Here is a 26,497-nt window from a genome sequence, read left to right as displayed (position 1 = left end):
GTTGGGGACAATCTTTTATCTGCTTTACTGCTGAGGCTCCGTTCCCTCTAAGGCAACCTGAGCATCCCAGTGGGGGGGAACATCACTGACCAGAACCCTCGTTTCACCCCCACCCAGTTCTCTGACCTTGCCCTTGCAGTCCTCTAGGAGATATTTAGCATCACTACAGAAGCTTGAGAGCAGCAGCAGGGTCATTAGGTAGTTGGGAGCTCAGCACTGTGCTGGGTGCTCCGTATGGGGATTTGCCTTAAAAATGAAAGGCTCTGTCCCTGTGCTCAGTCTGCTCATGACGTAGAGACACATGAAACAAAATCACAGACTTGAGTGATCAAGGTCCACCTGTGAGAGGCAGACTCAGTGCGATAGAGTTCAGGGTCAAGGGATATGAATGGTGGGAAGAACACGAGGCTTGGTTTGTCAGGAGGGTAACGCACCTGGGGCCATGAATACAGAGCCACATTAAATGGGCTGACGAGGGGTGCTTGGGTGGCTCAGTCAGTTAAGCTTCCAACTTCGGCTCAGGTCATGATTTCATGGTTCGTGAGTTTAAGCCCTGCATCGGGCTCTGTGCTGACAGCTAGCTCAGAGCCTGGAGCCTGCTTCAGATTCTGTGTCTCCCTCTCTCTGTGACCCCCTCAAAAATAAATAAACATTAAAAAAAGATTTTTTTTTAATAAATGGCTGACCGGAGAGTAGAAGCATTTCTGGAAAAGAGAGTCATGTGAGCAAAGGTAACAGGCTGTGTGAATATACAGCTCACTGAGTGAGGGAAGGTGGGAAGATGACCTTTGTCAGCCTGTGTCCATCTGTGCACATGGCTGTTTTTATCTCATATACGCCATGCCTTTGCACCTTTGGTTTTAATGACTATGAAAGCTGTCTGTACCTGAACTATCACGTATCTTTTTAGCAAGTTTTCAGTCAGTATTGCAGAATTATCTATAATAAAATAATGGGGAGCTACTGAGAGCCTTCAGAGGTATGAAGAAATATAGTGTCCCCACCCTCCTGAAAGAGAGGTATTGCAGTGGAAGGTAGACTGTACCTGTCTGTGGCTGATCAGGGTGCAGTGTTATCCCTCAGAGAACCCGTCAGTGACATATCTGCCCCTTATTCCTGCTAATCCATGTAGTTGTTGGAGAATTCCAAAGTCTTGGATAGGAAACTGAAGATCCTCACACAGGTGGAACCTAGGGACTTTTCCCTCTTCAGAAACAGTTGGATCAAGGGCAGAAAACAGCTGGCTGTGTAGGTGATGTAGAAGAAGAGAGTGTGCATTTCCAGCCCCTGAGCTCCGGGGAGCAGCACCTGTGCGTCTCTGCTAGGGCTGAGGACGGAGGTGCCCAGGTGAGGTGGTGAGCTCAGTTCCTGGGGGCAGGGAGAGGGGAGCAGAATGATAGGGGGGGAGGAACTTGGTCTGCACACGTTGGTCCTCCAGGACCTGTGGGCAGATGCCCAGAGCAGAGCACACGAGGCACCTGATGTTTTGTCCAAAGTTTGAAATAGCTCATGGGTATCACCAAACCCTGGTAGGTGATGCCAGCTTTGAAAGAAAAGCCCAGATAGAAGGGAATGCATAGTGACCACGTTCCCAGAAGTGGGGAAATTCCTGTATCTGACGAGGGAAGAGAAAAGGAGAGAGGAGGGAGATTGTGTTTTATAGGGAAGAGCAAATGGAGGTGGGCCATTGACTATTACAGTGGTAAGAAAATGGTGGTGCTGAGTTGTGTTTTTCTTTTCTAGCTATCTCTCCTAGTGCAGTGGACTTGTTTTTTGCCTACACGGCCACCAAATACCCTATCTACCTTGGTGGTAGAGCTCATCTAAAGAGTTCTACCTCCTTGGAAGTTGGAAAAGGGCAGGTGTTCCCTTCCCTGCTTCCCTCTACCCCCCCCCCCCCACACACTGGGAAGTGACCCATAAGTGCCAAGGAGAGCAGATTGTTCTTAGTGTCAGTGTGGCATCAAGAGCCCAGGCAGTAGTCTATGGGTACGGGCAAGCGGCAGCATCCAGCTGCCTGTGGTGGACACTTCCTGTGGCTCTTCCCACCCACCGCCTGTTCTTGTCTCCTCTCTAGAGCCTGGGTTTCCATTTCCAGCCAGGTTCATGTCTTTGTCTACAGCCTGGACAGCCCAACCAGTAGGTTCGTCTAAAAGGCATGTGCCTGACAAATTCTGGACTTGCCCGGCCTGGCTCTTGGGGGACAAAGTTGAGGTACATCCTGGGTCCCCAGCAAATGTGTGTTGAGAGAAGGATCTAAGGAAGCAGTGAGATAGCCCAGGGAGTGCACTGATACTCTCCACTTTGGAGGAGGCTTGTACTAAGTATGGAAGTCGGCAAGTATGGGAGTAAGGGAATGACCAGGTAGCATTCCAGGGGTTCAGAATAAATGGAGACATGCCAGAAACAAACACTGCCGACCGCACAAATGCACTTTGGATAGAAGAATCGTGGAGATGCTGTTAGGGCCAGTCTGTGAAGATAACAGGGGTCTGAAGTCAGATATATGAAGGCCCCTTGAGGGCAGGGGTGGAACAGAACTCCTGGGGAACCCCACGGATTGGAACTAAGTACCAGGAGTAGGAAAACAGATGTGGGCTTCCTTTGGTGCTGTGCTGTTGTTGTGCAGTGAGCAGAGGATTCCTGGCCAGAATCTGGGGGCTCTGTCTGTGATCCATGGCGGTATATGAGCCACCAGTGTGGCTGCGCTCAGGTGTTGGTGTCTTCCTGCCTTACACTGGCCTTTTGATTTTTGCACTTCGTGCATTCAGTCCTGCCGGCTTCCTTCATAATAGGGGTAGGGAGCGCCACTTTATTGTTTTCTTACACTTCTTTTGAGTGTACCCATCGGCCTCTGAGGGTGTGGCCACAGAGAGCTGTCTGCTTGTGCTTATCATGTTTATGTGTTTGCCACTTGGGAAACCAAAAAGACATGGCCTCAATCTCAGCTTTGACAGGTCAGGTGTTTCCCTGTGTGCTCTAAACACATGTTGCACATGAGTGTGATTAGCCAGTGCCCTACCCTGAGCACCGAGCAGGGATTGCCAGTAGAGCCTCAGAAAGCCTGGTGACAGAGACTGCAGTCTTATCAGTACCCAGGATGTGTGTCGATGTTCACGATACGCCCGGCTCTGTCTGCGAAGGCCAGGCAGTCACACAGGGAGCCCTGATACCACATGACTTAATGACATGTTCATGTGTTACTGATCCCAAAAAACATTTTTAAAAAATAATGATGTAACCGGTGCTTCTGTGGGTTGGCCCAGAGCAGGAACTCATGGGCCAGGGATATGTTTTGTTTAACGTGTCCCTTAAAATTTTGAAGGAAATTCTGACATCTGCTACAAATGGATGAATCTTGAGGCGGTTATGCTAAGGACAAACACACTATGATTCCACATATATGAAGTATTGTGAGTAGTCAAACTACTCAGAGTCGGAAAGTAGAATGGCTGTTACCATGGGCTAGGGGCCAGAGAGAAGGGAGAGTGCAGGTAAATGGGTACAGGGTTTCTGTTTGGGAAGATAGGATGCTGTGGGGGTGGACAGAGTTCCGGTGATGGCTGCAGAGCAGGGTGAATGTACTTCTGCCTCTGGGCCATGTGCTTAATGATGGCTGCAGTGGTAAATTTTATGTCACATGTGTTTTACCATGATTTTAAAATGTTGAATTAGGTGCTCACATCTTTAAAAGGAGAGACTTCAGGTAAAAATCTAGATTTCTGTTTTCTTCTTGTTAAAATTGGAAGAGGTAGCTGCACTAGGCTGGAATTCCCACCAGGCAGTGGCTGATGGAGAGGAGGCCTGGCCTACCCATTTTGAAGGGGCAAGTGTTTTTCACTTGGCCATGATCCACACCACCCCCAGCTGTCCATCTGGCCCACTTTCCTTATTTATACTGCACGCCTGGCTGCCTCTTTGCACAGCTCCCTGATGTACTCATGACCAAGTGTGTCTCCAGCCCAGGCATCTCCTGACATCAGACCCAATGTGCTGGGGTCTAACTAGAAATAGCCACTCGAATGTTCCAAAGGACCTCAGCTCCAATGTGTAAATAACCCACAACCCACCCCACTGTCCTGTGCCACAAAAGTGGAAGTCCATTTAAGACTTTGCCCTGTCCCTCAGCCCCTAGAGTCAGATGGTCCCAAAGTCACTTTCTCCTCAATGTGTCTGAATGCATTCCTTTTCCCGTTTCATCCCCCGCTGCCCTACTTCAGCACTTGATCCCCTTTTGCTTGTGTTGTTTGTTAGTGTCTCCTTGTCACTCTCCCCTCCACCCGCCAACCACCTGCTCCCCTTCTAGAGCAGGAAGCTACTTATGAAAGCTCCTTGTGTGGACTCGTTGGTGGAGCCCCCGCCTTGAGTGCAAGCCCTTGTAGTCTGCCCTCATGCCTCATCTTATCAGGTCAGAGAATTAGTTGGAGCTCTTAGGGGAGATCAGCCACCTTGTCCCACAACTCCTCAGCCCTTTGCCGTTTCCTTATCTTTTGGGGAAGAGTTCTGGATGTGAGTTGTGTGAGGACCTGGGGACCTGGCAGCAGTGCAGAGCCCAAGGCCCTTGCTTTTTGTTTTCTTTAAGCACCTTATTGAGATATAATTCACACACCATACAATGTATCCATTCAAAGTATATAGTTCACTGGTTTGGGGTATATTATTAATTTTTTTTAATTTTTAAAAAATTTTTTTATTTTATTTTTATTTTTTATTTATTTTTCTTTTTTACACAAATAGTTTATTTTCTTTTTTATTTTTTTTTCTTTTTTATACAGTTTATTGTCTAATTTTTAAAAATTGTGTTAAAATATACATAACATAAAATTGGCCATTTTAACCATTTTTAAGTATACAGTTTAGTGGCATCAACTATATTCACTCTTTTTTTGTTTTGTATTTTTTTTAATATTAGAGCGAAGGAGGGGCAGAGGGAGGGAGAGAGAAGATCTTAAGTAGGCTCCATGCTGTCCACGCAGAGCCTGTCACAGGGCTCTATCCCATGACCCTGGGTTCATGACCTGAGTTGATATCAAGATTCGGACACTGCACTGACTGAGCCACCCAGGCGGCCCAACATTCACATTGTTTTGCAACCAGGCGGCCCAACATTCACATTGCTTTGCAACCATTGCTGATGCAACCATCAGAACACTCTAGATTTTTCAAGACTTTTTCATCATCCCATAGGGAAACTCTGTACCTGTTAAATAATAATTCCCCATTCTCTCCGCCCCAACCCTGGCAGCCACTTTCTGTCTCTGTGAACGTGACTCTTCTAGGTACTCTGTGTAAGTGGAATCATACAGTACGTATTCTTTAGTGTCTGGGTTCTTTCACTTAACATGTTCTCTAGGTTCATCTATGTTGTCGCATGAGTTAGATTTTCCTTCCTCATTAAGGTTTATGACTATTCCATTGTTTGGAGAGTCCACGTCTTATATCCATGCATCTGTTGATGGACACTTGGGTTGTTCCTGCTGTGTGGCTGCTGTGACCAGTGCTGCTCTGAACATGAGTGTGTAAACACCTGTCCCAGTCCCTGCTCCCGGTCACCTTGGGTATATTCCTAGGAATGGCATTTCCTGGTCGTATGGTAATTATATGTTTAGCTTTTCAAGAAACTATCCGAAATTGTTTTCCACAACACCAGGGCCCTTGGTTTTTCATTAAAATCATACAGATATGCAGCATTTTCTCTGCAAATATTTTAAGACTACATAAAAATCTCTGAATATATTTTGGCTTACCAATTTATCTGTGTGTTTTTAGTCCTAAGTCTGTGTAATTCATCAATAATAACTTAGGTTTTGTAGTAAATATTTTTTATTTAGCTCTTAAATTACTTTTGTGTTTATTATTCCCTAATTATTAACGGTCTCTTAGCCTGTGTGGTTGCCATTAGCAGGTTGTGATATCCCGTGGACACTGCCCTAAAGACCTGAATCCCCAGGTCTGGTCGGCAGAGGTGGGGGGGTGTATGGCGTCCCATGCAGAGGAGCGTGGTGGCGTGGCTTCCACAGTTAGCAGTGCCCTCCCCACCCCGCGCCCCTGCAGGTGATCCGCAGGCACACGCTGGAGGAGAAGCTACTGTGCCTGGTGCGGCACCGGGCGGGCCACCACTGCCAGAACGCGGTGATTGTCATCCTCATCCTGGCCTGGGAAGGCATCCCACGCAGCCTCGGAGACACCCTCTACCAAGAGCTCACCGACACCCTCCGGAAGTATGGGAACCCTACCAGCCGGAGATGTGGCCTCAATGATGAGTACGTGGGTAGGATCCCGACGTGCAAGGGTGGGGTGGCGGGGCCAGATATCCATCAGTGGGGCCTTGGGGAGCAGAGGCAGGGAGAGACCCTGGGCCCCCCTGAGGGGGGTGCTAGCCCCTCCCAGGGCCCTGTCTGTCCTGCAGTCAGGGCTGTGATGAAAGAAGTTCTCCCACAATCCTGACCTGGGTTCTTCTGGTCCCAGCAGGAGAAGGGTCTCTTGACTTAGCTCAGCTTTGCTGTTGAACCTCAGATGAACTCTGAGGTTCTAATGGTGGAATAGCTGGGAGTGCCTGAGTGCTCTGTACATCTAAGGCATCAGTGGCATTCATAAAACCTGCTCCTCTAGGGTCTTTTCCCACTTTTTATTTATTTTCTTAACATTTATTTATTTTTGAGAGACAGAGCATGAGTAGGGGAGGGTCAGTGAGAGAGGGAGACACAGAATCCAAAGCAGGCTCCAGGCCCTGAGCTGTGAGCACAAGCCCGACACAGAGCTCAAACTCACAGACTGTGAGATCATGACCTGAGCTGAAGTCGGATGCTTAACCGACTGAGCCACCCAGGCGCCCCTTCCCACTTTTTAAACTAAGGTGTTTGTTTTTAATGTTTATTTTTGAGAGAGAGAGAGGGTGTGAGTGAGTCTGGAAGGGGGAAAGAGAGAGGGAGACACAGAATCTGAAGCAGCCTCCAGGTTCTGAGCTGTCAGCACAGAGACTGATGCGGGCTCGAACCCACGGACCGCAAGATCATGACCTGAGCCCAAGTCGGATGCTTCACCGACCGAACAACCCAGCCCCTCAACCCCACTTTTTAAATTAAGGAATTTTTACTTAGGTATACAGTTGAAGAGGTTTCTTTTTAAGTTTTTTGTTTACATTCCAGTTACGTAACATACAGCATAGTATTCATTTCAGCTGTTGAAGTTTGAAGGGTTTTGACAGATGTCTACAGTCACGTAGCCGCCACGAAGATCTAGAACCTTTCCATCATCCCCTCCAGTCCCCCTGTGCTACTTTGTAAGCAGGTTTCCTTCTGCCCTTGGCAACCGCCACTCTTGCTTCTTATCCCTGTCAGTTTGCCTTTGCAAGAATGTTGTATATATAGATGGAACCATACGGGGTGTAGCCTCCTGAGTCTGGCTTCTTTTTCCCTAAGCATAGGGAAAAAGTTTCTGAGCTTCATCTGTGGAAGTGTGTATCTCATTCTTTTTTATTGCTGAGTAGTCTGCCACTGCTGGACTCTTCACAGGTCATTTATCCACTCCCCAGTTGAGGGGCATCTGGAGCATTTCCAGATTTGATTAGTTGTTGATAATGTCAGTGTTTATTTATTTAAAGGACTGTCAGCTCCTGGGCCTGAAGGAAGCAGGCGTGCTCATACCCTATAGTCCATGTCTCTTCCCTGATTGTGTCATATGTGTTAGAACGTGTCATGATATTATTGTTAAGGCAAAGTATAAACCTTACTGGGGTTTTGACTAGATTCTTCCCACTTGCCTCAAACAACCCATGAGTTTCTCCCAGCAACAGATTCTACAAATTTTCTTTTTTTTTTTTTTTAATGTTTATTTTTGAGAGAGAGAGAGTATGAGCAGAGGAAGGGCAGAGAGAGAGCGAAACACAGAATCCAAAGCAGGCTCCAAGCTCTGAGCTGTCAGCACAGAACCCGACATGGGGCTTGAACTCCTGCACCGTGAGATCATGACCTGAGCCAAAGTCATATGCTTAACCGGCTGAGCCACCCAGGCATCCCTCCCAACAGCAGATTTTTTAGACCTTTAGGCTCAGGGGTAGGAGAAGAAAGGGTTGCTCAGAGCTGACTCTCTAACACAAGGAAATTTGGGAAAGGAGTTAAACGTGGGGAGGGATGTGGTCCCAGTCACCGGGAGGCCGTGGGTGCCAGGCCTCAGCAGGCCCTCCCCATGATGTAGGAGGATGGTTTCAGAACAAAAAATGTGTCTGTATGCCTAACGTGTGACACGTGTTGCAGCCGGACCTGCGCTTGCCAAGGCAAAGACCCCAACACCTGCGGTGCCTCCTTCTCCTTTGGATGTTCCTGGAGCATGTACTTCAACGGCTGCAAATACGCTCGGAGCAAGACGCCTCGCAAGTTCCGCCTCGCAGGGGACAACCCCAAGGAGGTGAGCGGAGCTCTGGCTCTTCCCACCCCACCTCCTGTCTCTGGTAGTGCGGTGGGGGATGGGTTGGCACACCCCGACTCGTGCGCAGATCATGCAACTGGCTTTATTTTTTTAACTGACCTTATCTTGCTGTGAAGTAAGGTATGTGGGGTGTGGTGTGGAAGGGTGTGATGAGTAAAAGAATTAAACCTAATCAGTTAGGGGCACCTCATACTCTCCCAGTTTAAAACAGTCTCTTTAAGGTAAATAGTCAAGTTTCTCACCAAAATTTGACCTTCTTCATGGGTCATTTCTTCTCTTCATTCTTTCCAAGACGTGTTTGCAGGGTTGGGAGGTATAGCAGGAAGAGGAGCCTCTAGGCCCTCGGCCGCTTTCTGGGGCCAGTGCTGGGCTTCCCGAAGGGCCCCTCGTCCTGCCTGGCAGCCAGGCCCGTGTCTCTGTACGGTCGTCCATGGGTCCAGGCCCTTGCTGTCTCCTTGCTGGGAGCCTGGCCTGTCTCTTAGGCTCCGGACTAGTGTGCACAACAGCCTCCTGTCTGCAGCCTCCTGGTGAGGCCAGGCTGCCTTCCGCCCTGCCCCATCCCCTGTGCTGCTGTGCTTGTGAATGCCATCCCGGAGGTGGTCTTCACGTGGAGTTCCAAATGCAGAGAAGGTGCGGGCCTGTCTGGGCTCCCCACCATCTCCCCTCCACTTTACCACCTCCCAACTACCTGGGCTCCTGTGAGGCAGGGTACTGGGTCCCTTCGTGGGGATCTAGGCAGCGTCTTGATCCCCAGTTCTACCTTCCACTTCTCCCTGAGCTCCTGTACAAAAAGGCTGTCCTCCTTTTCTATGGGTGCAGGGACTCCCTCGGGGCACAAGTTTTTCTTCTCTGTGTGTAATAAACTTCTATGCTCTGAGTACCCAGTTCTGCTTTTCTGAAGTAAAAGGAATCATTTTCAAATGCAGAACTGTTTTTTCCTAGCAAAGCCTGGCTTTTAGACTATTGCACAAGCTAGTCTGATAGTCTGATTTGACACTGGACTTTTCTTTTTGGTGGCATCTGCCCTCCCCTGGAAGCAAGCAAATGCAGTTGTTTCAATGAAGAGAGGAGCCCCAGGGCCACAGGAACTAGGAATGACCAGGAGTGAAAAGACATTAATTTCTCACAGATACTTCCCCCGTTCCATCAGTTGCCATTTCACTGTGCTTACTTAGTGCAAGGACTCTGCCCAGCACCTCACAGTATGCATCTCCTCAGGGTCTTAACCTCGCCACACCCCGGGGTCTAGGCCCCGCTGCTACTCACCTTACAGATGGGGTGGGACAACGTGGCAGTAATGGTAAAGTCAGGCCTGGGTTTTCCCAGAGCTTACGAGCCTCGGCCCTGTGCTGTGCTGGCCTTGGGCCCTCCATGTTGGTGGCAGCCTCTGGACTGCAGCCAGAGATAGGCAGCTGGCGGTGGCTGGCAGCTCTGGCCACCCTGCTGGACAGACTGCTGAGCCATTGGTCTTGCTCTTCCATCTCTACTTCTGTAAACTTGGTTCTTTTTCTCTTCCTCCTCCTTCCTCTTTGTCGCTGAAAACTCTTCATGCCTATCTGTGTTCAAGACCTTGTAGGAACACACACGCACACCCACATGCACACACACACACACACCTGCCCCCACCGGCTCTACTTGCCACCCTCAGAGGGCCAGGGAGAGGCTGTGGATACCTGAAACCCTTGGCCAAATGTAGCTGGGGTGCTGCTGCTTTGTCTGGGGTGGCACTATCCAGTGGAACTTCTTCTGTGAGGACGGAAACGTTCTCTGCAAAAAACATGTAGCACAGGAGCCTCATGTAACCACAAAAACTTGAAATGTGGCTAGTGAAACAGACACTGGATTTTTAATTTTATTTAACTTTTTTTAGATGTTTGTTTATCATGAGAGAGAGAGAGTGAGTGGGGGAGAGGCGGAGTGGGGGAAAGAGGAGAGAATCCCAAGCGGGCTTCATGCTGTCAGCACAGAGTCCCACATGGGGCTCAATCTCACAGAGGGTGAGATCGAACCTGAGCCAAATAAAGAGTCAGACACTTAACCAACTGAGCCACCCAAGAGCCCCAATTTTATTTAATTTTAATTAAATTTAATATATATTTCAATAGCAGCACAGGGCTCATGACTAACACATGTAACGGTACAGGTCTAGAGAGTAGAGTGTCCCTGGCTCATGATAGGCTTTGGGCCTGGCTGGCTGTGGAATTCCTGACCTAGACTTTGACCTGCCCCTCTCTGCCATCATTTACCTGTCTGTAACACCAGAAGAAAAAGCCACACCTGTTGCTTTTGCTTTTCCCCGCCTGCTGCATTGCACTTCTGACCTAGGGTATTGAGCACTCAAAACCAACAACTGGTTTTATGTGTTGTGAGCGGCACTGGGCTGGAACCTGGAAGAGCCGTCGCTTAGTGGTCAGGATGACTGGACCTTCAGGCCACGGCTTTTCCTGAGCTTTTATCTCCAACATTAAAACAGACATGGTACCCTATGCCTCCCAGACAGAACCTGTAAAAACACCTGATGGCACTTTACTTCCCACCTTCCCAGCAACCCAGTGATGGTTCTAGAGTGGAGGTTAATTTCCTGTATGTAGAGTGTGCTAGATGGGGCTGCTCTGGATACGCGTGACTGCTCTTCTCTCTACAGGAAGAAGTGCTCCGGAAGAGTTTCCAGGATCTGGCTACCGAAGTTGCTCCCCTGTATAAGAGGCTGGCCCCTCAGGCCTATCAGAACCAGGTACTGAGGCTTGGGCCTTTCTCTGCCCCTGTGTCATCTGTAACTGGTCATGTTCCCTGAAGTCAGGAAATGGGAGAGTGAGCACCTTTGTGCTCCTTATGGGAAGGGCTTGGCTAGAGATAGAGCAGTAATGTAGGTCTTTGATGAGATCCTTTCTTTACACCAAGCCAACTGCATCCCAGACCATCTCTCCCCTATCCCTTACTTTCATGCTTCTCCCCATGATAATCCATCATCTCCCCTGGTCTGGCTTCTGGGGAGGCTCAGGTTTCTCTCTCCTGTCCCCCATGCATCCCACCATGCAGATGCAGTGAGGGTGACTTGAGGTTACCCAGAAGGAAGTAATTGCTATGGAAGCTTCAGCCAGAAAGCCTACCTCCTGAAGCCCCTGTGCAAGGCCTCCGTGGTCCTTAACCCCCTCCCTCTGAGACCTAGCCCCGCCTCCCCAGCACAGAATCAGGGCCACTGACCTCAGGTCACACAAGCAGTTCTCTTTGGCTATCCATGCAGGTGACCAATGAGGAAATAGCGATTGACTGCCGCCTGGGGCTGAAGGAAGGGCGGCCCTTCTCAGGGGTCACAGCCTGCATGGACTTCTGTGCCCACGCCCACAAGGACCAGCATAACCTCTACAACGGGTGCACAGTGGTAAGGAACCTGGGCCCGTCACAGAGTCCCCGCGGGATGGTCCTGGGAAAGAGACTGGTTTATGCACACAGGTGGGCTCAGAGGAGGGAGGGCCCTGGAGACAAGAGTCTCATCACTGGGAGGTGCCCTCCAGACTGGCTGCCCCTGCCCACTTCTCTGAGAAATGCATGGACTGGAATGCTTGGACGAGGCTGGTCTCGTCTCCACGTCTTAGGTGGATGCTGTAGAATGCAGGCTGTTGGGCACCTGGACTCCCTCAGTTACCTAAAGATGGTTCCAGGTCTCTGTGAACACTTGGATTTAAATCCAGACCGCTTCTGGAGTCATCCATTGAGCAAATGTTTATTGTGCCCCAGGTACTGTTCTAGATGTTGGGGAACAAAATGGACTAAGCCCTGCCCGAGTATGTGATACAGTTAATGTCTGGTAGTGCTGAAGGCTGTGAGGAAGCGATCAGCAGGGTAAGGGGTAGAGTGATAGGAGATGCTATTTGGGAAGCCATGGGCAGAGCGGCCCCTCTGAGGAGGGGTACCTGAGCTGAGGCATGAATGAAGCAAGAGAGTAAGGGACCTGAGTGTCTGAGGGTGGAGGGCTCCAGGCAGAAGGACCAGCACAGACAAGGGCTCGGGGTAGGCAGGGACCAGCTCACAGGGAGCTCAGAAGGTGGGCAGGGCTGTGGGTTGTTCTCCAAGTGTGATGGGAAGCTGGGAGTGGTAGGATCTCCTTGATAACGTTTCAAGTGCTCTCTTGGTCCTGCAGATGGAAAAGAAGTATGTGGAGAATGGGGTGAGTGGGAGACAATCAGAGGAGAAAGCCAGTTAAGAGGCTGGGACAGTGTCCGGGCTAGAGGTGACAGGGCTTGGGCAGGAGTGAGGGTAGGGAGAGAGTGATGGGACAGACTTTGGGTGATTTTGAAGATACAGCCAGCGGGGGGGGGGGGGGGGGGGGGGGGCCTGCTAATGGACAGGTGCAGGATATGAGAGGGAAAGACTAGAGAGCCCCCCCAAGGCTTTTTGCCTGAGCACCTGGGCAAGTGTCGGTGTGATAGCTGAGACGTAGAATCGCAGGAGAAGGCCAGTTTGGGGGTGAAAGTGAAGAGTTCTGCTTTGAGCTGCTGCCAGATGTCCAGGTGGACACATGGAGCAGGCAGGGGGGTGGGCTGCCTGGAGAATACGTAGTTCACAGTTTCAGCCACAGGGCTAGACGCCGTCACCAGGGGAGCAAGTGCAGATGGAGAGGAGGGGAGGTCAGGGCGTGAGTGGGGACCGCTTCGAAGAGATGGTGCCAGCTCTCTTCATGGCTTTTTAACTCGGTCCTGGCAGGCTGGGCTCCCTGGGGAATTGAGGAAGAGGCAGGGGCACTGGCAGTTCACCCGAAAGGGGACTCCCAGAGTCAGGGTGTCGCTGGGGTCTGCCACGGGGGTTGGCGGCCCAGCACGAGACTTCATTTTTCTACCTTGTCCTCCTTCCCTTATGTCCAAGGCTAGAAGTCAGGCCTCCATCCACACGGTATTTTGAGGGTTTCTAGCTGCCACACAGAGAAAGGGAGGGACGTCCAGGGTTGGAAGAGGGGCAGGGAAGGAGGAGGAGACATCGGGAGAGAGGAGCACAGTGAGGTTATTTTGATCCCAGAGCTTGTAGCATTTGGAGTGGAAGAAAAAGTAAACTTCTTCCAAAATGAACAGTGTTTTTTTTAAATCAAACTATTTATTGTCTAAAAAAGTAAACAGTTTAAGAAAGTGTAAAGTAAAAATTGCCTGAAATCTCAGAGACCTAATGAGTGTTAGTTAGCATTGTGATGACCAGCCTTCCAGGTACCTGAATATGTGTGCATGTGTGTACAGCTGTGTAAGATTTACACAGACGTGATCACACTATATGTATGTGCTGTTCCATGACCTGTTTTTCTTGAGAATACATGATGGATAGCTCTGTGTGTCACTGGATGTAGACTTACTTCAACGTGCTGTAAGGTTGTATGTGTGGCTCTGACCACTTCCCCTGTGGATGGACAGTGAGTGCCTCCAGACACCCCCTGTGTAAACCAGAGTGGGGGTCCATCCGTACTACATCTTGGTGTGGTGGGGGAATAATCCCCTTGAGATCCCGGGTAAGGACTGATATAGGCTTAGAGTGTGGTTTCTCCGGCTCACTTGGCAACGCAGGGTTTTCTCAGTTTCTTTAGTCTCTGCCCGCCTGAGGGCCAGACGTACGTCAGACTGTAGTTTTTCTTTTACGACTAGAGAGGCTGAACATCTTTTTCTCTATCTCTTACCCATTTAAATTTTGTCTTTCTGACTACCCTTTATGTCCTCTTTTTTATTTTTATTTTTTTAAACAAGGATAGCCCTGTCTGTTGACATTGGTAAGGTATCCATGTTAAGGAGAGAAACACAGCTTCTGTCCTATCTCATCCTTTGCTTTTTACTTTTGCTGTAGTGTCTATCACATTGGGTTTTAGGGAATGATGGGAAGCAGGGCCAGTGGTCAGTCCAACCCAGAAAGCCCACAGGGTCTGGTCAGAGCAGGTCAAGTCTGAAGAGCCACACATACTCTGGGAAGAAACACACTTGGTAGAGCATCACACCAGAGGGGGAGCTGTAGATAAAAGCATGAACACGCTGACCTCATAAAAATGTACAGGTTCCGTTCAGTAATAAAACAGCGTGATCAAAATTGAAAGGCCCATACAAACTGGAAAACAGTATTTGTAACAAGTGACAAAATGAATGATAACTTTCATAGATAAAGATTACTTTACATAAGTGATAAAAAGTAAATAGTCGTATAAAAATGAGCAAAAGGCATAACACTCACCAAAAAGAGAGCTGTATTAAAATATACCCAACGTTTGTTTTAATGGAGTATGATAAGACCGGAAAACACAGGATTGTCAGGAGGGCCGAACTTTATACTCACAGAGCCGAGAAGCATGTGCCCACCAGGCCACAGGGGGAGCACCAGCATTGGTTAGGAGGCAAAGGAGTGAGTGCGGAGAGGGTGGCCCGCGGCAGTTGGAGATTTGGTTGGAAGGAGTGGGCAAGGCAGAATATGGAAGCTGAGTAAGCTGAGGACTGGAGTTTGAAGAGTTTGTGGGCTGAGCCATAGGGGTGCTCCCCAGTTGTCCTCCCTAGCCCTGGGTGATGGAGGGCAGGAGGAATATTTGCTTGGTGTGTGAGAGTTTGATAAAAGGGAGAGCTGGGGGTGTGGGCCCTGGCTTGGTCAGTTTGTGTATCAGAGTGTACCTGAAGGGGGGGGTCATTTGCTATCTCTAGGAATTAACTGGTTGTGGGGGAAAGACACCCCTCCAGGGTCAACGCCCCAAATGCCAGGGCATCAAGAACACAGAAAATAAAATAGAATCAACAAAACAGTCAGAGTAAACTTGAAAGAGAAAAAAAATTTTACCCCATTAGTAATCAGGGAAATGCAGAGACCAGCAGTGAGATACATTTTGATAATGAACAGAACGTTTTTCAGAAGTTAATGGCAAAATTATAAGCAAAAGTGTAGGAAAATGGAGGCTCACCTTCAGCCAGTACAAGTGAAGAGCCTGATAAACATTTTGGAGGGCAGTTTGGCAATGTGTAGCCATTTACTTCACAGTGTTTATTCTGAGGAATTACGTGTTTTAGAAAATACAGTTTTAAGGTGCTGTAAGTACTGTTTATGACAGGAAAAAATTAGAGGCAAGTTTTAATAGTAATGGATTCATTAAATGAATTCATTGATACAATAGAATAATATTATGCAAGTTCTTAAATCACATTGGAGAATATTTAATGCATAAGAAAATATATTTGCCATGTTTAAAAAATGAAGTTATTATAAAGCTTGTATGTATAATGTGATCCTACCTCATTACCAAAAAGTGTGTGTATATGCATATATGATCAAAGTGTTTGTAGTGATTATTTCTGGATGGTGGGATTATGGAGATAATTATTATTTCCTTTCTGCTGGCCTAAATTTTCTACAACCAGGACATAGTGGTTTTTCATAAAAAGTATTTTAAGAGGAAAAGGAGGCTGAGTGTTCAGGGCAAGGAGTATAATGGTGGAAGGCCTGAGGCTCAGCAAGGTGATAAAGGACAGTGACAATACTACGGTGGTGGGAAGACCACGGCCACCAGGCCTGACCCGGCCCCTTTCCAGCCGTGCGACTTTGGGCCAATCATCTCCTCGCCTCTCAGCCACATGAGGGTCCCAGGAAACAAAGTGAATGTCTTTATCTAAAGCCCTTTGAAGCTGTAGAGCAGATTCTAAATGTTGGGGACACTGTTCCTCCATGAACCAGGACAGCTATGCTTTTAGACACTCTAGAAACCTGGATGGCTGGTGTTGGGACTGTGTGAGAAGGTTGGGGGCAGGTCTTGTGTGCAGATCCTCAGCCTCTTCCTTTGAGCACCGGGCTCCCCCAACGCCATGCACCCTCCCTCTCTCTGCCTGGGGCAGGTCTGCACCCTGACCAAGGAAGACAATCGCTGCGTGGGCAAGATTCCCGAGGATGAGCAGCTGCACGTGCTCCCCCTGTACAAGATGTCCAACACAGACGAGTTTGGCAGTGAGGAGAACCAGAATGCCAAGGTGGGCAGCGGGGCCATCCAGGTGCTCACTGCCTTCCCCCGCGAAGTCCGGCGCCTGCCTGAGCCTGCCAAGTCCTGCCGCCAGCGGCAGCTGGAAGCCAGAAAGGCGGCAGCCGAGAAGAAGAAGATTCAGAAGGAGAAGCTGAGTACTCCTGAGAAGATCAAACAGGAGGCCCTGGAGCTGGCTGGCATCTCCACTGACCCAGGTATGGAGGGAGAGGGTGCCCACCAGTGGTGGCACTGGCGGGGCAGGGTGGGGAGGGTTGTGGCCCTGGACAGCACCCTCACTGCCCCTCTTCCTGCCTCGAGATAGCACTGCAGACTAAAGACCAGGCCTCTCTCAGCCACGTGGACCACACGTGACCTTAACTGTCAGTTGGCACAGCATCCACGGCAGCTTCGGAACACCCGAGTACCTGGGGGTGGGGGAGCAGAGGGGAGGCAGAAGGGGAGCTGGCCGCCTCCAGCCGGAGTGGCTGCCGAGAATGCCTCTGCCTCAGGCACGTGGTCTGCAGTGGGGGCAGCTCTTATTTCCGCTGACCCTTGTCCCGCAGAAGCCAGCATGGGGTGGGGTGGAGGGGTTCAGCGGGGACTTGTGGGGCTTGCCAGGGAAGAGAACAAGTGCTGTGCAGGCTGTAGGCTCCGCCCCTGCTTTTCCCGGCACCTCAGTGGGGCTGGGAAACCCTTAAGGGAAGAGGGACGTTGCTTCCCCCTCCCCGGCACCCTCACCCAGGGCCTTTGCAGGCTGGGGGTCCCCCTGCCCCTTCTCTGTGTTGATTCCTGTGTTCCCCAGGCCTGGCTCTGAAGGGTGGACTGTCCCAGCAAGGCCTGAAGCCCTCCCTTAAAGTGGAGCCACAGAACCACTTCAGCTCCTTCAAGTACAGCGGCAACGCAGTGGTGGAGAGCTACTCGGTGCTGGGCAACTGCCGGCCTTCCGACCCGTACAGCATGAACAGCGTGTACTCCTACCACTCCTACTATGCACAGCCCAGCCTGACCTCCGTCAACGGCTTCCACTCCAAGTACGCTCTTCCATCATTCGGCTACTATGGCTTTCCATCCAGCAACCCTGTCTTCCCCTCGCAGTTCCTGGGTCCTAGCACCTGGGGACACAGTGGCAGCAGCAGCAGTTTTGAGAAGAAGCCAGACCTCCATGCTCTGCACAGCAGCCTGAGCCCGGCCTACGGTGGTGCTGAGTTTGCCGAGCTGCCTGGCCAGGCTGTTCCCACGGACACCCACCACCCCACTCCTCACCACCAGCAGCCTGCTTATCCAGGCCCCAAGGAGTATCTGCTTCCCAAGGCTCCCCAGATCCACCCAGCATCCAGGGACCCCTCTCCCTTTGCACAGAGTTCCAACTGCTACAACAGATCCATCAAGCAAGAGCCAGTAGACCCACTGGTCCAGGCCGAATCTCTACCCAGAGACCCTGGTAAGATGAACAAAACACCTTTGCCGGAGGCTTCTCAGAATGGGGGACCCAATCACCTATGGGGACAGTACTCAGGAGGCCCAAGCATGTCCCCCAAAAGGACTAACAGTGTGGGTGGCAGCTGGGGTGTCTTCCATCCTGGGGAGAGCCCTGCCATCATCCCCGACAAGCTCAGTTCTTTCGGGGCCGGCTGCCTGACCCCTTCCCACTTCCCAGATGGCCAGTGGGGGTTGTTCCCTGGCGAGGGGCAGCAGCCAGCCCCCCAGCCTGGAGGACGGCTCCGAGGCAAACCGTGGAGCCCCTGCAAGTTTGGGAACAACACCTCAGCCTTGGCCGGGCCCAGCCTGACTGAGAAGCCTTGGGGGGTTGGGGCCGGGGATTTCAGCTCTGCCCTGAAAGGCGGTTCTGGGTTCCAAGACAAGTTGTGGAGCCCCCTGAAGGGAGAGGAGGGAAGGATTCCAACCCCGGGGGCGAGCCAGCTGGACAAAGCCTGGCAGTCCTTTGGCATGCCCCTGGGCTCCAGCGAGAAGTTGTTCGGGTCCCTGAAGTCCGAGGAGAAGCTGTGGGATCCCTTTAGCCTGGAGGAGGGGGCTGCTGAGGACCCCCCTAATAAGGGGGTGGTGAAGGAGGAGAAGAACGGTGGGGCTGAGGAGGAGGAGGAGCTGTGGTCTGACAGCGAACACAACTTCCTGGACGAGAACATCGGCGGTGTGGCCGTGGCCCCTGCTCACGGCTCCATCCTCATCGAGTGTGCCCGGCGGGAGCTGCATGCCACCACGCCCCTCAAGAAACCCAACCGCTGCCACCCCACCCGCATCTCGCTGGTCTTCTACCAGCACAAGAACCTCAACCAGCCCAATCATGGGCTAGCCCTCTGGGAGGCCAAGATGAAGCAGCTGGCGGAGAGGGCCCGGGCACGGCAGGAGGAGGCCGCCCGACTGGGCCTGGGCCAGCAGGAGGCCAAGCTCTATGGGAAGAAGCGCAAATGGGGGGGCGCCATGGTTGCCGAGCCTCAGCATAAGGAGAAGAAGGGGACCGTCCCCACCCGGCAGGCGCTGGCCGTGCCCACAGACTCAGCAGTCACCGTGTCCTCCTACGCCTACACGAAGGTCACTGGGCCCTACAGCCGCTGGATCTAGGTGCCTGGGTGCCAGGGAGCCAGCGTACCTCAGCGTCGGGCCCGGCCCGAGCTGCCTCTGTGGTGCTTTTGCCCTCACACCTGGGGGCGGGTTGGGGGTGCAGAAGTCTTTTTATCTATATATACATATATAGATATGCATATATATGTATTTATGGTCCAAACCTCAGAACTGACCCGCCCCTCCCTTCCCCCCACTTCCCCAGCACTTTGAAGAAGAAACTACGGCTGTCGGGTGATTTTTTTCGTGATCTTAATATTTATATCTCCACGTTGGTTTCCCCCCCCTTGTTTGGGGGGGGTGGCTTTTATTTCCTCTTGTTTTTAAAACTCTATCCTTGTATATCACAATAATGGAAAGAAAGTTTATAGTGTCCTTTCACAAAGGAGTAGTTTTAAATTCCATTTAAAATGTGTATTTATTGGATTTTTTAAAAAGCGACAATAGTAATGGTAAAGGATCGGCAGGAAAGGCCAAAAGCGCTCCTTCCTGCCCAGTCTTGATGGGCCCAGCGAGCCTGGCCCTCTTGGGAGCTGACAAGGTTCTCTCAGCCATCTGCCCCTCTTGAGCCAAGTACAGATTGTAGCCACCCGGTCCATCCCTCCTGACAGATATGCCTTCCCTTCAGGGGAGGGATCCCTTGGGACAGCTTCTGTCCTCTCCAGTCGGATGGGAGAATCTGTAGAATAACATCTGGGGTCCCTTTTCCAGTCACCGGCTTGGCGTCGGGGACCAGGCAGGGGGCAGGTGCACCCCAGGCCAGGTACCTGAGATGCTGGTGTAGATTTCCCCAGAAACCAGGTTGGAAGTAGACAGCTTCAAGCTTGCTGGTCTCCACACTGAATCCTCTGTTATTTATCAAGTCACATGATGTCATGGTTCCCTAGGCAGCACCTCCTGATGGAGCTGGAGTTGAGAGGCTCTTAGGAGCCCATTTCCACCGGGGTTGACAAGCCAATGAATACTGGGCTGAAGGAATTTGTCATAGTGGCAGTTTTTTAAAAATGCCCCAAAGTCTGTGCTGATACTGAAAAAGGGCTACTGTATCTCTAAAAACAAGAAGTTGAACCCAAGCTGTGAAAAGCCAGCGTTGTGCCGTCGTTCTGTGCACAGTGCTGTGTAGAGCCTGGTGCTGTAGTCGTGTGCTGGGACTTGCTTGATCCTTCGGCAGGTCGGCACACCAGTGTAACAGCAGTTAACGCATCTCTATTCCTGGATTTCCATGTTGGACAATGGTGCAGGCCTCACACACAAGCCCACCCCCTCCGTGCTATCAGTGGTCGGGATGGGCTGACACTGATCAATTTTAAAATGCAGGAGTCAGACGTTTTCAGCAGGTAGCTATGATTTTCCGAATTGGTGCCATTTCTCCATTTGATCATTTTCTCCTTTCCTTCCTTCCCTCTCCATCCACTTTAACTCGCCTGTTCTGAAATTCTGGTGCATTCGTTCAGTTCTTTGAAATGAGAATGTGGTGCTTAATTTTTGCAACTTTGTTGAGAGAGGCTGGGCCTAACTGGCAGAAGCAACCTTTGTGGACAGCAAGTCAGACTTCCCGGAGTGTTTGTTTTTCCTGTGGTATTAGCAGAATCTCTATCAAGCTACCCATGTGGATGTGTGTGGTGAACAGGGGGCTTCATCATGACACACGGCGGGGGTTGGGGGGGATCATGGCCACACAGTGAAATGACACCAAGCCCTGAGATAAATGTCAGATATTTATTGAGCAGTTTTTTTTTTTTTCAGATGTGGGTCTTTGTAAAACAAGTTTAACAATCAGATGACGATGCTAAAGGCAAGTCCCTGAGCTTCCAGGTGCCTTGTATAAGAGCTGAGAGCCCACCCGCTGGCCGCTCGCTGTAACTGTTCAGAAGCACCGGCGGAGAGTCGCTGGAAGATGTCCTGAGCATTTATGTGGTCTGGTTTTAACTGTAAATAGTGAAAGATTTTTTTAAGCACTTTTGCCTAGATTTAAACAGCAACTTGAAAAAAAAAGTATGTTTTAACACGTAATTGTGGGAGAAATTGTAAATAGTAGCTGAATATTTAACGTGCTTTGTCTATCCTTCACTTTTACCATATTCTGTAAAGTTGCATTTATTTTACAGGACAAAAATGAAATATTATTGCTTTTGAAATAAATACCCAAGAGCTTATCAGGATTTAGAATTATTCAGAACTCAGATTTATAGGAAAACCTCTGACCTTCAGTGTGACAAGCTAAAGGAAGCAGAGTCTTTAATAAGCATGCTAATTTTCTAGTTTTGAGGAAAAGTTGGGTCCTTTAAATGCTATTTTGCTTATCGCATCCGTACTTTTATGCAGGTCTCATTTGACTCCGTGCTTAGGTAGATGCGGGGGTGCCTTGAAAACTTCATTTTAAATGATCTTAAGCAAGAAATACAATATTTTACGAAACATTTGGAGAATGTGACCGTCTGTATGACCCGGGAAAGCCCCAGGTTGGCTGTTGGTTTGGAAGGTCCCGAGTGTAACCCAGGTGATTCTGATCCTTGGCATGTGTGAATCTTCCTGATGTATGTTAAATATACTCTTCCCCTCGTCACCCTTTGATAGCAAAGCCATTAGATGAAAGGAGAAACCAATACAAGCTAAAAGCATGTGATGTCTGTCCCCGCAGCCCCAACAGCCTTTGGTTCGTAAATTCCTAGACTAGCAAACAGGCTGCTGAGAGGTGAGTCAAGAGGCAGTCTCCATTGGATGTTCCCATTCCCCTCAGAATGGTGTTTCAGAAATTAGGTGGTGCTGTGGCTATGCTCGAGCCCATGCTGATTTTTACACACTACATGTATAACCTACCTCAAATCTCAGTCATTAAAATTAGCATGCTTTAGACGTATATTTAAAAAGTAACTATGCACAGCTCTTTATCGCCCCCCTTGCTGCTGAAGGTTTCTTAAAGAGAAAAATCAAATTTTTATTTTTTACTGGCACTATCATTTTTTAAGTCCTAAAGATGATTAACAGACGTTTTTATCATGAGAAGAAAAATAAAGCCATTGCAACTAAAGAACCTAACAGCATGACCAAGGTTTAGAGTTACTATTCTAGCAATGAGAAATGATGGAGTCCCCCAGTCATCTCCCCAGTGTGCCCTGTCCAGATTCCATCCACATGCAGTGCGACTGTTTGGTTCCTCTTTGGTTTTGTCTCCCCTGCCTTTTGCATGCAAGGGAAGTGCTTGCAACATTCTGTGCTAAGAGATTTTTAAAATAAAAATCGCTTTGCGGCAGGTTCTCACAAAAATAACTGGTGCTAGCTCAAGAAACCGTTATCTAACCATCAGAGATCTTGACTCAAGTTGTTTCATGGATTTTTGAGGTTTTGTTGTTTGTGTTGTCGTAGTTTGTTTCTTGGCAGGGCCTGAGTTTCCCACACGCTGGCTTCGTGGGCCTGGCTTGCCCTCTCACCGAGGTGACCGTGGTGTGCACGGAAAGAGATCATACCCTGGCCCCCGTTCGTCCTTCCACCAGTCTCTTTTGGACACGGGAGTTTGCAGAGCAAGGGATTTTTAAAGTGCGAAAGTGCGGAAAGAAGTAGCAGAGCCTGTAAGTGCTTTGTACCGAATAGCGGTCGATGCGTGAGGATGGTTGTTAATCAGTAGGATGGTAACCTGATTTCATGGAGAGAAAGCCAGCCAGACTTTGTAACATTGAACCACCGCCCGTTCTCAAACCAAGGCAATGCTGGTGGAAAATTTAAGCAATGTCCCTGACGTGCCTCAACCAATCTCTTTCGTTTTGTTACTGAAGTGTGTTTTATGGATTAGGAAGCATTTTTATGAATTGACATAGTCTAAATAAAATGGTGCTATGGTGTTTTAATGTGACTGTCCCTGATCCTGTCCTGCTGAGGTGCTATCAAGGTTCTGAAACCACAACCAACCAAAAACAAGGTGGGCTCCAGTCTCTCTTGGCTTCCCCCCCCCCCTTTTGGTGCTGTCTCCTTAGACCTCTGTTTATCGTGCTAAAACCTGCTCTGAGCAGTTTTTCTGTTTTGTTTTATTACTCTTCCCTTGGTGGCCAAAAACTGAAAGGCAAGTCCCGAAGGCAGCCAGCTCCCTAACTGTGCGGGAAGTGGGCCTTCCTGGCTTGGCAGGTGCTCTGGTTACACAGCTGTCCTCTCAGGCCTGATGAGAAAGGAAGGGTGAGAGCCTCCCCCATCCCCACCATCTTTGAGGAAGGGGAGCCTGGGACTCCTGCCTCTTCTGAAATGGCAGGCATTCTCATAGCCAAGGACACACATCTTCCAGCTGCAGGGTGCCAGGCGGACACCACTGAGGGTCTCCAAGGCACTCGCCTACCGAGTGGACCTCCTCCTTCCCCTGGCGCTGGCCCTGCCGTGGGGGGCAGTGGGCTCGGTCCTTTGCTCTCCACAGCCCCTGCCCTGCTTCTGCCTGTCACTGGTGATGCCTCATATTCAAACTAAAGGAAGGAGATTTCTTTGCTCACTTGACGCCACTGAGGCTGCTTTTTAGTTGGTGCTATTCTAAATTTCCTCTCGGGTCCACAAAAGTTGACGTTTTGAAAACAGGAAGCTCCATTTTGTGTCATCCACTGTCACAATAATTTTTTTAAATACCTCAAAAACAGGACATTGTGACAACTTCAGTAAAGTAGATTCCTTGAGGGTCTGATACCTGCAGGTTGTCCATCTGATGACTTACTTGACCTTGAAGAATCTGGGGTCATTTTATTTTTCATTCTTCAGCAGTTAAATGGCAGAACATCTAAAGGAAGGAGTGGGGTTGACTTATTGCATTCTCTTTAAGTTTTGCTTTTGAATAAAATGTGAATCTCCTATGCCCATCTCATTGAGCTTTTTCAGGCATTGTTGTTGTCATTTGAAATGACTTCCTCAAAACCTACTTTATTAGCCAGCCGCATCTGCTGTAGGACATGGCCAACTTCGACATACCCTGGACCAAAATTGTTTATGAGGTGCATATCCCAGCATAGGTCCTGCAGCCCCACACCCACGTGTGCGTAGAGTGTTTCCACGTGAGACCCTGTCCTGGCGCTCCCAGCCCTTCCTCCCGCAGAGCTGCCAACAAGAGCAGAGCAATAGGCTTCTCCCCTGCGCAGAGGCTGCTGCACAGAAATGCAAGGTCTAAAGTTGCTTTTTGCCTAAGAATCAGTGAGCGATTTGGCCTACTTCCTCATTTGCTTCTATTCTGATATCAGGGATGCTTTTTGTAGTGGTATCATTTGCGCTCTTTTCTCATTTTGACTACCCGTCGTCATTCAGGGATAACTCATCACTATTCACATGGGGATTTAAAAAATACTATTTGGCTCCTTTGAACGTCCAAATTTTCTGGATTCCAGTGCTTTTTGGTTTTTTTGGGGGTTTTTTTGAGGGGAAAAAGGAGGAGAAAAACAGGAGTAATGTCATTTCTTTTTCACATCTTCTAATTATAAAAACAAATAAGGGCAGGTCATAATTGTGGCATATTAATGCATTAGACTTAATCTAGAACCCCTGTAGCTTTTTGATGTGTTTTATTTCTTCTCTCTTTGAATTCCTGTTTGGTTACTTGGCTTCCAATGGAGGTGAACTTAACAACCATACTTGAATATTCCGTCTTGACTTTGTAACTGTGGCTACTTGAAATGAAGTTTATCTGGGGTTGATGGATGAATGGTAGATTTTTGCAATGTCTCAAGGCAATAGGATGTGTATTATTAAACTGTAGATATTCTTAGTACAGTAAATTTATGCTGATAATTTTATTTTGTATAATTTTTACCTTTCTGTTAATATTTTTTCCTCCCACTTTATTGGTTTGCCTCCTGAGCTACCCCTCCTTACCCTCCCTTCTCCCCCAGTGTTTCAGTAAATTTAATTTAGGGTGCCTAGAAATTGCAAGTATGTATCCTTTTTTGATTTGTATTTTATTATAATTTACACAAACAACTGGGTTTGTGAACTGTATTACTCCTGGTATCTTTAAAATATTGTGGGTGTTTTAATAAATTTTATATTTATTTTTTGCACTCAAATTCAGAGTGGGTCCTTTTTTCCCTTACCTCAAACCAGGCGCAGGTTGTGGTATTGATGCACCCTATAATCTCACCCTCCCACTAGGTTGTAGATGCACCACACTAATAGGGCCTGTCCTGTCTCCTCCTGCCATCTGCATGGTGTGCAAAGGCCATGTGCTTTTAGAGCTGCTAGAAAGGGGCAAAATAGAGATGGCCTTTTTCTCATCTGTGGTTGTTTCCCCCTCACACTGATATAAATTGTTCACTTCTGATGTAATATTTGCTAAAGGGTAGCTGAATATTACTTCATTCTGATGGCCCTGAGCACCAGGTCTAGTAGAGAGGACCAAATATGGCTGTCCTTGGGAAGAAGAGCATTCACATGAGGTGCCACACCTGGAACTACCTCTTTTAATTCAGATTGCCAGTCCTGCTGCTACAAAAGTGGTTCTAAGAGGTAAGTCGATGGCAATACAGGCCTACCTCAAGAAGCCAAAAAAATCTCAAACAACCGAACCTCACACCTAAAGGAGCTAGAAAAAGAATAATAAAACTGAAAACCAGCTGAAGGAAGAAAATAATATACAAACTAAAAAAAAACAGTGGAACAGATCATTGAAACCAGGAGCTGGTTCTTTGAAAAGATGAACAAAATTGATAAACCTCTAGCCAGACTCATTAAAAAAAAAATAATAATAAAATCACTAATGAAAGTGGAAAAATAACACTACCACAGAAATACAAACTTAGGAAAACCTATATGCCAACAATTTGGACAACTTAAAAGAACTGGATAAATTCCTAGAAACATGTAACCTACCAAAACTAAAGAAGAAATAGAAAATTTGAAAAGAGCAATTACCAGCAATGAAATTGAATTAGTAATCAAAAAAACTCCCAACATACAAAAGTCCAAGGCAAGATGGTTTCATGGGAAAAGTCTACCAAACATTTAAAGAGTTGGTATCAATTCTTCTCAAACTATACCAAAAATACAAGAGGAAGGAAAACCCAAATTCATTCTGTGAGGCTAGTATCATCCCGATACCAACACTAAATAGACACCACACACATAAAAAAGAGAACAGACCAGTATCTCATGAATACAGATGTAAAAATCCTTGCCAAATATTAGCAAAACAAACCCAACAATATATTTAAAGAGTTCCACACCAAGATCAAGTGGGATTTATTCCCAGGATGCAAGGGTGGTTCAACATTTGCAAAACAATGAACTTGATATGTCAACAAGAGAAAGAATAAAAACCCTATGATCATTTCAATTGATGGAGAAAAAGCATTTGACAGTGTACATCATTCATCCAAACCCTCTGCAAAGCAGGTTCTAAAAGGAACATACAGGCCATATATGAAGAGCCCACAGCTTTCCCTGCTAAGGTTGGGAAGAAGACAAGGATGTCCACTCTCACCACTTTTATTCAACATAGTACTAGAAGTCCTAACCACAACAATTAGACAACATTAAGAAATAAAAGGCGTCCAAAAGGTTAAGGAAGAAGTAAAATCC

The 26,497-nt window shown here is 48.6% G+C and overlaps 1 protein-coding gene across 1 annotated transcript in view; it reads left to right on the top strand.

Moving 5' to 3' along the window:
* The window catches only part of TET3 (tet methylcytosine dioxygenase 3), a 53,601-nt gene extending 28,614 nt beyond the window's left edge, over positions 1-24,987 (top strand). Inside the window, exons 4-9 of the mRNA XM_039240111.1 lie at positions 6,055-6,263; positions 8,256-8,406; positions 11,072-11,161; positions 11,672-11,809; positions 16,263-16,599; positions 17,187-24,987. Of these exons, the coding sequence (XP_039096042.1) occupies positions 6,055-6,263; positions 8,256-8,406; positions 11,072-11,161; positions 11,672-11,809; positions 16,263-16,599; positions 17,187-18,964 (2,703 nt within the window). The 3' untranslated portion in view covers positions 18,965-24,987. The remainder of the gene's footprint in view (positions 1-6,054; positions 6,264-8,255; positions 8,407-11,071; positions 11,162-11,671; positions 11,810-16,262; positions 16,600-17,186) is intronic.
* The last annotated feature ends 1,510 nt before the right edge of the window (positions 24,988-26,497 follow it).

Source organism: Hyaena hyaena, unplaced genomic scaffold (genome assembly GCF_003009895.1).
Source record: "Hyaena hyaena isolate Hyena2069 unplaced genomic scaffold, ASM300989v1 scaffold_168, whole genome shotgun sequence".
NCBI lineage: Eukaryota > Metazoa > Chordata > Mammalia > Carnivora > Hyaenidae > Hyaena > Hyaena hyaena.
The sequence above is the reverse complement of the archived record's forward strand: the minus strand, read 5'-3'. Positions and strand labels throughout refer to the sequence as shown.